The sequence below is a fragment of the Coloeus monedula genome, assembly GCF_965178545.1.
Source record: "Coloeus monedula genome assembly, chromosome: 9".
Taxonomy (NCBI): domain Eukaryota; kingdom Metazoa; phylum Chordata; class Aves; order Passeriformes; family Corvidae; genus Coloeus; species Coloeus monedula.
The window spans coordinates 798,387-808,139 of NC_138789.1; the positions used below are offsets into that span (position 1 = coordinate 798,387).

Here is a 9,753-nt window from a genome sequence, read left to right on the forward strand (position 1 = left end):
AATAATTTAGTTCCACCAGGTTGCAAAAAAAAAGCAGTATCTTTATTTATGTGGTATCTGTTTAGAACCAAATTGTTGCCCCAACGTGGTCAGAGAGCAGCTCTTGCTGTCGTGGGGCTGATCAAAGCTCACCCCAGTGAGACACACACCCTTGTGACCTGGCAGAGCGCAGCTCTTGCCTCACCGTTGTTGGTGCCACCCCAGCCTGTGTCAGCCTAACCCAAACAGCTCAACACTTTCTTACACTTAGAAAAAAATCCCAGTTTATCCAGGCTTACACACAACCTTCAACAAACAGCTTGCTGAACTTTCTGCCCAGGTGGCGAAACACAACCCGAGTTGTGTCCTGTGGGGCAGCAGCCTCTTCCCCAGCTGCCATCCCTGGGTCCATCACCCCTGATGTTTCCCAGGCTTCTGACACCCGAGATTAACCATAAACCAAGTCTCAGAAATGCCTGCTCACACAGGCTGGCAGAGCCCAAAGGTCCACCCCACGCAGCAGCCAAGTTGGCTGAGCAGCAGGAAAGCAGCTGGCTCACCTCTGCCCGGGACTATCCGTTAGATAACGGAGCCAGCGTGCCCGCAGGGACGCGGGCACTCAAAGCCTGCAGGGCCAGGATGTGTCTGGTCAATCTTTCCCAGAGGCCGCTGCTCATCGCTGGCACTGCAAAATGGGTCAAAGCTTAAAATAGATCAAAGGTCCCCTGTGGGGGTGGCCGGGAAGCCAGGCCCTGTCCTTGGCATGTGCTGTTCACCCCTCGGAAGCACAGCCCTGTTGGAAGGGAGTTTTGACCCAGAGGTCACAAAGTCATTCCCGTAACACTGTTGACATTTTTTGGAGCTGCTGTAACACACTTATCACCTGGAGAGTACCCAGACAGCAAACAGCCCCTTGGAATAATAATAATAATGCTGATACCAGCCGAAAAACCACAGCATGAAATGTACTGAGGAGAAAAAAAAAAAAAAAAAAAAAAAAAGGAAAAAACGAAAAAACCAAGCTTTTACTGCATCCATGAAAACTCACATTTACCTGCAGCCTGGTGCTTCAGCCACCATCATCCTCAGCTGCCCTTTGCCCTTGGCAGAAGGATTCTCTCCCCTTTTTGGTTTTGCAGTGAAGGGAACGGGCTCTTCACCAACCCGCTTAGAAAAACAATGGCAGCAGAAGTTCCCCTCACCCCGGCAGCAGCTTCCATACAACGGAAGACTCCAGTGAGAGATGGGCACTCCGAAGTGAGAGCTATGGATCTGGCATCTCCAGAGGAGATTATTCAGTCATTTTCTCCCTGTGCAGACTATGATCCTGGCCCGTGTGTCCCTGACCAGCAGACACCTTAGAAAGGCATGAGAGCAAGAGGGGAAAAACTCAACTCCAGCAGAACAGTTCTGGGTGATCTTGTAAAGTGACAGAGAAAACTGGGGACGGGGCCATGGCTCTGGCCACAGTGTCAACAGGACCAGCCTGCCCAAGGCCTCCCTTCACCACACAGCAACAAACCAAGGACTTGGACATTGCCAGTCCTCGCCCCCATGGAACAGCATCTGTCAGCAGAACCACATCAGGCTACTGCCAGCTCAAAGAAGGGACTTGAAACACCAGACAGACTCCAAACGCAGCCAAGCACAGGCTGTCCCCACATCCCAGGAGTAAGGGATGCACCTCCTTCCCTGTAACAGCTCTGGGAGTAACAGGAGGTTCAGTCTCTGTTAAGTCCTTGTGCAAGTGCCTGGCTGGGTCATCTGCTTGCCTGACCCTGAGCAAAGAGAGCAGCTCCCAGAGTGCAGCACCACCTTCAGCACATGTGTGGTCCCACCTGGTGTTCAAGGAAGGAAGTAATTGATGCGCTGGGGCACGGATTTGCAGCCCTGTGCAGAGAAAAGCTTCTCCTCTTTGGGGACAAACACCATCATCTGGGCCACCTCGTCGAGCATTGCCTCGGTGTAGGGAAGCCCGCGGGCCAGGAAGGCGTCGCGCGCGCAGAGCTTCACGTGGTGGTACTCCAGAGGCAGGAAGGGCACCACGAAATCAATGAGGTTCTCCTGGAGGAGGTGGCTGTGGGCATAACTGCTCTCTGGAGAGAAACACAAGGCAAGGCAAACTCAGCAGCTGCCCCTGAGAGCACCGCCCCTCTGCCAGGCCAGGCTTGGCTGCGAGGGGCTTGTCCAGCCGTGTGTGGTGGGACCCACTTGTGCAGAACTGCTCAGCACTGAGCCTGAGCACAGAGCATCTCCAGGAATCACACCAAGAGATGCCTGGAGCCCCAGAGAAGCCTCAGTACTGCCCTGTGGCACTGGGCTGCCTCTTGCCCCCGGCCATTTGCAGGGCTGAAGGGGGGCAGAAGGACTCTTGGCTCCCTCCCCACATGCCTTGGCTCACAGGGACCAGGGATGGGGCTCTCATCGTTGACAAGCCTGGGCTGGGGTGGGGTGAGGGCTCATTCCCCCCCCCACAGGCCTGTGTGGCACGCAGGGCGAGATGGTGCAGAGGGGCAGCTTTGCAGACAGCTGCCCACAGCCCCCCATGAGCGAGCCCAGCTCTTACCTGCAGCCTCCTGCAGCTCCAGCCGCAGCCGCTGCTCCAGGAGCTCCATGGAGATCTCCTCCCGTGCCCGGCCGGCTCGCCAGAAGTCCAGGGCGACCTCATTGATGGTGTTGCCACCAAGATTGCTGAGGACACAGAGGGAAGTCACTCAAGATTTCCCCCAGAGCTGAGCTGCTGAGAGCTGCCAGCAGCTTCCCTGCAGACAGGCCCCAGCAGGTCTGTTGGCAACAGAGGATTTGCTGTCTAGGATCAGCACGTGGAGAACCAGCCTTCTTCCCAAAGAGCTCCTTTCCATAGGCATTGATCCAGCTGTGTTTGCCATCCTGCCAGCTCAGACCCAGAGGCAGCAGATTCCTCCACCTCCCTCAGTCCCCTGTCCTGGCTTGGGAAGCCCTCAACCTCGCAAGTGACACTTGGCTCCACACCAAATGCTGAATAAGCCACCACAAAGTCCAAGCTAAAGGGCAGAGCACACAGCAGGAGTCCTACTGGAAGTAAAGGTCCAGGGCAGGGATTCAAGTGGCAGCCCAGCACTTGGCAAAGCATCCTCTGCCCATGGGACAAAGCTGCAGCACAGTTCCCACCTAAGGACTCCTCTGGACACCCACAGTGGTGAGGATTGCAAGGTCCTGGCAGCTGTTGAGGGTCCAAGGACAGCCCTTCACCCTGGAAAAGTAGCCCCCCCAAGTGCTGGTGAGGGGTTTGCCTGCAGCCCTGAATGCCCCAGTGAACTGGGAACCAGCTGGATGCAGAGCTCAGGGTGGGAGGCAGAGAGGCAGTGGGAGACATAGACTTTGCACCCTGTCCCCATGTCAGTAGCTCTGGACCCCAAATGGAAGGCAGGGAAAATTAAAAAGCCACCACTGATTGCCACCACCACCCCACCCGCCCCTTGTTAGGGGAAAACAGCTTGTACTGATCCTGCTCCCAACCCAAACTACAGGACAAGCAGCCCCTTCTGACCCGGGACAGGCAGCCAGTCCTGCCCCGGCTCCCACACCTGAGCAGAGCTGCACCACCGTGCCCATGTCCCCAGGAGCAGAGCTGTCCCTCCTGAAGCAGGTCAGTGTCACACTGCCACCAGCAATGATGAAACCCCTGGGATTACACACTGCTGCAGTTCAAGGCACCCTGCTCCCCTCTGCTTGGTGGCACAAGGTGGGGCAACACGGTGTCCATTCCTGACCTTGCTGGCTTTCCAGGCAGGACACGAGGTCAGCCCAGTGCAGCTGGCAGCACGTCCACCCTGTGCTGAGCAACAAGGCAGGACCTGCCCCTTCTGCCACAGCCCTGCTGGAGGCCCACGCAGGTGGGACCAGACTGTGGTCAGTTCCACAGGCCCTGGGCACACAGACAGGTCCTCCACAGGCAGGGAAACCTCTCTGAGGGAACCACCAAGCTTGGAGGGTACAACACTTGCCTGGATGGTGGGAGGTGGAGGAGGAATGCTCTGCCCACCCCCAACCAGTGGGAACAGCTCCTGCCAGAGCCAAGCTGAAGGCTGCAATTCCTACACTGAAAGGGGCCCAAGGGTCTCTCATTCTTTAGGAGCTACTTCAGACAGGTGGCTGCCTCACATCTTAGTTTTGAGATGTCCCATTTCTCCCTCCAGCTGCATCCCACCCAGAGACAGTGCTGGGGTGCACATGTGCCCATCTCCTGGGAGAGGAACCAACTAAACCAGGCTGTGCTGATGCCGGGATCAGCCTCACAGCGCCTCAGTCTGCAGCCACAGCCAGGCAGTGGAAACTCCCCAGCTCCTAACAGTGCACAGCAACTTCCCACCAAGGCCTTCAGCCCTAGCTTTGCTCCCTGGAGTGTGACATCTGCTCAGCTGGGCAGGGTGACACCACGTTAACTGACTCTGCTTCCTTGCCTCAAAGTCTAGACACTGGCTCAGGTGTCCCACATTAGCTCCTGCAAATGCCCTGTTCCCAGGGAGGATGCCCAGCATCCATACGTAAAACTGAACAGGGAGGCAACCACCACGAGGGAAGGAGGTATCTGTGCCCTCCCCTGCAGCCTGAGCCCCTGGTACCACACACCTCAGGGGATAAATACCATCACCTGGTTCCTCCCCATCCCTTCAGGGGCCCAGAAATCACCTGAGGAAGAGGAAGATGGATCTCTGGCGATCCACCTGGCCCTTGCTGTCGTGGTGAGCCATGAAGGGCCTGATGGCATCCAGAAGGCTGGAATGCAGCTTCTCAGCCTCGTCGAAGATGAACAGGGCCTGCCTGCAGCGCTGCAGGGTCTCGCTGATCTGCCTCTGCAGCTGGGCCTGCAGCAGGGAGGAGCGTCAGGAGCCTGGGATGCCCTGGGATAACCCAGCCAAGCACCACAGCTCCTGCCCAGCAGGACAGGGCAGAGAACAGGGAGAGCAAAGGCAGGAAAACGAGTGAGGCGAGATAAAATAGTTTAATAAGTGAAGGAAAGAGGAAAGAAAGAAATCAAGTGGTGCAAAGGCAGCCACCCACCCTGCCACAAACAGGCTGATGCCCAGCCAGTCTCTGAGTAATGGCTTCCTGCCCCCAAACCCCCTCCCTGCAGCTTTTATTCCCGAGCATGGCAGTAAATGGCACGGAACATCCCTTGGGTCACCAGGGCTCAGCTCTTTGGTGTGTCCCTAACTTCCTGTACACCGCCAGCCTGTGACCTCAGGGGCAGAGTGGGAGAAGGAAGAAGCCTCGAGGCCATGCAAGCCCTGCTCAGCAGTGACCAGGACAGCGCTGTGTGAGCCACAGTGTCACTCACAAACATCAACCACAGCCCCACGTTGGCTGCTGGGAAGGATGTGAACTCCAGCCCAGCACACTGCACCATCCCGTGTTGGTGGCTCTCACCTTGTAGGAGTCCATGTAGTTGTGGTGTGGGAAGTGGAGCAGGGAGATGAACACCCGGACACACTCACTCTTCAGCCCGTCCCGGTACAGGTGGCTGGCCACCAGCCGAGCCACAAAGTTCTTCCCCGTGCCGGACCAGCCGTGGAAGGACAGGACCAGCGCCTGCTGGGGCCCTGGGCTCTGCAGGAACCCCTGCAGTGCCCGGACCACCACTTCCTTGGCCAAGTGCTGCCCGTGGAGCTGCCCATGGAGGTCTGCCTCCAGCCCTGCACAGAGAGAGCAGGAGCTCAGCCTTAAACTGCCAGCACAGCTACTGCAGGTGGGAATAAGAGGGAGAAAATGTGGCAGGGCTGCCTGGCCGAGAGGACTCTGAAGCAGCATTAAAGCCACAGGCTGCCTGTGCCCTGCCTACATCAGCCTCTGGCTCCAAGAAGACACAAATCTTTCACTGACTCCTTTTTTCCTTTAGGAAGAGGTGGAAGTGTTTGGCAGCTGCAGAGAGCGTGGATGCCCAAAGGCCCTCCCAAGCTGCCAGCACAGGGTTTGCAAACCAGGAGTCTCAGGGACAGCAAAACACAAATACACTGACTCCTGGCTTACACACAGGTCTCAGTGTCCCCTCCCGACCTAGGGCAGGGTCCTGGGCCAGTCTGGATCCCACTGCATGTGCCTGGAAGCTATGAGATGCAGGCAGGGCTCATGGAAGGCTGGAGCAGACATGCTGCGCAGTAAGGAACAAACTCTCCTTGGTCTCAGAACTCCGGCTGGGACACAGGCCTCAGCTCAGCCTCTCACCCTCCCACAGCTCAGCACCCTGCACAGAAAAGCCCTTTACTCACATCACTTTCCAGAATACACTTTAACAGGAAAAACCCCTTGAAACAAGCCAATAAGCAGCACAGCCCCTACCTGTGATGTTGTTGATTATCCTGCAGTCTCCTGTCTCGCAGCACTTGCCGAAGCTGCAGTACCAGGCAGAGAGGATCTCCAGGTAATCCTGGCCCACCAGAGGAAAGCCCCAGCCTGGAAAGGGCAGCAGTCTGAGCAGAGAGATTCCAGGAAAGTGGCTTTTTTGCATTCTGAGCAGACGCTCAGCTGATCGCTGTTATGGGCAGCCCTCTCCCAGGTGCACGGACTCAGCCATGCCCCTGCGGGGAGGGACAGGAGCTCGGAACTGGCAGCAGCTGCTTCCAGATGGCTCCGAGTGCCCAAGAAGTGCAAGTGCACTGCCCTCATCCCCGGCTATGCCAAGGAAGGAGGTGCCTGGGGCAGCGACCCTCGGGAAGGGAAGGCAGCTCCAGAGGAGCCGGGAGCACAGCAGCGTGTCCGGCCCTGCTGCTCCTTCCTGGGCAGGCACAGGGACAGAACAGAGCAAGGCTCTTACTTGGGATGGGACTGGACTGTCGTTCCTCCTGCTCCTTCTCCTCCTCCTCGCAGCCCTCCTGCCACACCTTGCACGCCACGTACTGCCAATACTGCTTGGAGAGAGCACTCACAGTTCCCAAATGCTTCTTCACGGCTTCGTACCTCGCCCTGCCCCACGGTTTCCCCTCCGGGACGGCTCCCTGCTCCTCTGCCCAGTGCCGCCGGGGCGGTGGCGGTGTCCCGGGGCTGCCCGAGCCCTCCAGGAGCAGCAGCAGCACCAGGACGCAGCAGCCGAGGCCCCGGCGGGCCGGCAGCCTGCCCGGGCCCATGGCGGCGGGGGTCCGGCCAGGCAGCGGGCCCGGCTCCGCTGGGCCCCGGCCCGGGCTGAGCTCACTTCCCGGCGCGACGGGCGTGGCTGGGGGACGGCTGCGGGCGGTGCCGGGCCCGGACAGACGCGGCTTTCCCGTCGCCGTCCCAGCCGCGGGGACACGGCAAAATCCAACCCCGTGCCCGGGCGGAGGCACCCGGCACCCTCCGGCCCCGCCCCGGGCCCGGCCGGCCGTGTCTGGGAGCCGGGGGAGCTGGAGAGATGCCAGGGAGCGCCGTGTTCCCACAGAGCTGCAGCACCAGCGACGAGTGCCCGGGGAAGGCAAATAATCTGTTTTTAAGTAGCCCAGCGGCTCGGCGGAGGTTTTGCAGCCACAAACGCAAGAGGAAATAGCAGCTGTTCCTCAGGGTCCGTTCCAAGGGAGCGGTGCGGGGGTCAGCCCGGGGAGCAGCGCGGCTGTCCCGGCTGTGCGCGGCTCCCAGCTCAGTTGTGCCGTCAGAGCTCCGGGACACACGGCTGCTCCGGGACGGGCGAGCTGCGCTGGGTGACGCTGCCTGTGTCGTTCCTCAGCGACCCGAGACGGGCATCTCCGCACGCCAGGACATCCAAACACGGGGACACGCAGGGTGGGCTCTGCTCAAGCAGCTTGCAACAGAAATACCCGGATTGGCACAGAACCACCCCAAAATCGCCCATGAGAACTGAGGGACAGCTCACTGCCACCACTAAGGTCATCACCGACATCCACTTTCTCCAACCAGTTGTAAACCCCTGCCAGGACAGGGAAGCAGCAACTGCAGCCCTTAGGGCTGGTTCAGGATCCGAGAATCCCACGCAATCCCTGGCTTTCATGTTGGAAAGGGGTACACACACGCTCGGCTGTAGGGGGGGAAATTTAAAGAGTGGGTAATTCCCATATAACTTGCATTTTACCTTAAACTGTGCCCACTGGTGGCTTACTGTAAGAGTGTGACACCTCTGCAATTACTGAGCAGCAGGACAAGTCCACGCACAGCATATCCTAACTGAGACCAAGGCCAAAACGCTTTGGAAATTGAAAGGATTTCAAGGTTTTTCCACATGCTCAGAAAACAAGAATGATCATAAATGCAATTAATCCAGCCTGGCAATTCCCTGGTCCAGGTGGATGGGAGGGGGGAATGCAGCCCAGGCACGGAGCAGAGTACATCACCATCTACAGGTGCCTGCAAATATTACACGGCGGCATTACAAATACTGGGACTTACAGAACGGCCCCTTCCAGCTACGAAAACAGTGAGGCTGAAACCTGAACACCAGCTGCAACAACTTAAACAGAACTAAAAACAGTGCATCAAAGAAATAAATTAAACATCAAACTTTCTGTAGCCGTAGCAAATTAAACTGCTGTCAGCCTTTCTGAAAACTAGTTGAGGCACCTGAAGCATTTATACAGATTTATAAAAACACTAATAGCTGTAACATTCGAACTTCACCCACCCGGGATAACTGCTCTAGCTGAAAAGGGCTTATTAAAAGGGACAGGTGCCATAAAAAATAGATGCTTGTGTGTTCCAAAGGAAGAAAATTCTGAAGGATAAACTGACTGTCCAACACTGCACCAGCTCATGGCATAGTTCCTGGGATGCCAGCCCTGCCCAAGTGCAGCCCATGGTAAGAGCCAGAAGGAAAAACAGAACGAGTTCTTTAGGAGGCCCTGGCACAGGGTGCCCAGAGAAGCTGTGGCTGCCCCTGGATCCCTGGAGTGTCCAAGGCCAGGTTGGATGGGGCTTGGAGCAACCTGGTCTGGTGGAAGGTGTCCCTGCTCATGGCAGGGGTTGAAAGATGATGATTGTTAAGATCCCTTCCAACCCGAATAATTCTGGCATTTGGTGATGCTAACTCTCCCCTGTCTGACATGGCCCTGCAGGCACCAAGGCATTGGAGTGTTGCGAGTGCAGGAATTACCTTCCTTGAGTAATTCAATTCCCTGTGTGGGCCCTCAGGGAGGAAATTACCCTCGTGATTAGAAGGGAACTGGAAGAGATCCCAGTGGGATCTCTTCCTGCAGGGGACTGGAAGAGATCCCAGTGCATTATGCTGAGTAGACCTCGCTCATACCTGCCGTGGGTTAGGAAGCACATGGGTTTTTTTCCTTCCTCTGCTGAAGCCCTGACTACAGTTTGCTAATCTTGAGGTGAGTCTGGCAGCAGAGGCAGCTGCAGGGAGCTGCACAGCCCCCGAGATGATGGGAGGATGCTCAGCTTGCCACTCATGGCTGGTTACTCCAAACAGTCAGTCCTGGTATGCAGCAACCACCTGGTTAAAAGTCCACCACCTCAGCTCAGCTGCTGTCTGAAGAAAAAACAGCATCACAAGAAATGGTTATGCCTGGCTTATTCCACACCCCAATGCAGCTCGGGACAAGCAAACACTCAGAGGGAACCTCACAACCCAGAATTTCATTTACAGGCTGTCCAGGGAAATGCCACGCACCCATCTTTTCGTTTTTATCCCCATTTCCATACAGCAACTCCTTCTGCACATCCATCCCTGCACTCTGACAGAAGGCAGGGGAAGAACAGCCTCTCTCCAGAGCTCAGTATAATACAGCTATGGATTAATCACCAAATAAAAGAAAGATCTAGAATAAAGGGTAAGAGAGGAGTCCTGTCCCCTCCTTCCTTCATTTT

The 9,753-nt window shown here is 56.8% G+C and overlaps 1 protein-coding gene across 1 annotated transcript; it reads right to left on the reverse strand.

Annotated features, from left to right (window-relative positions):
• Positions 1-83: 83 nt before the first annotated feature.
• TOR3A (torsin family 3 member A) lies at positions 84-7,083 on the reverse strand. The gene is made up of 6 exons (XM_082287112.1): positions 6,773-7,083; positions 6,298-6,411; positions 5,389-5,654; positions 4,651-4,826; positions 2,546-2,670; positions 84-2,075 (listed from the first exon to the last, which is right to left on the reverse strand). Exons 1-6 carry the CDS (start codon positions 7,080-7,082, stop codon positions 1,825-1,827), a joined length of 1,242 nt encoding a protein of 413 aa, XP_082143238.1. The 5' UTR covers position 7,083; the 3' UTR covers positions 84-1,824.
• Between the last annotated feature and the right edge of the window lie 2,670 nt (positions 7,084-9,753).

Excerpts from the sequence above, each read along its gene's own strand:
- TOR3A (XM_082287112.1), bottom strand. The coding sequence starts at position 7,082 with ATGGGCCCGGGCAGGCTGCCGGCCCGCCGGGGCCTCGGCTGCTGCGTC. Across the intron at positions 5,655-6,297 it reads GATAATCAACAACATCACAG|GGCTGGAGGCAGACCTCCAT; the intron begins GTAGGGGCTGTG and ends CTCTCTGTGCAG. Across the intron at positions 2,671-4,650 it reads TCCATCTTCCTCTTCCTCAG|CAATCTTGGTGGCAACACCA; the intron begins GTGATTTCTGGG and ends CTGTGTCCTCAG.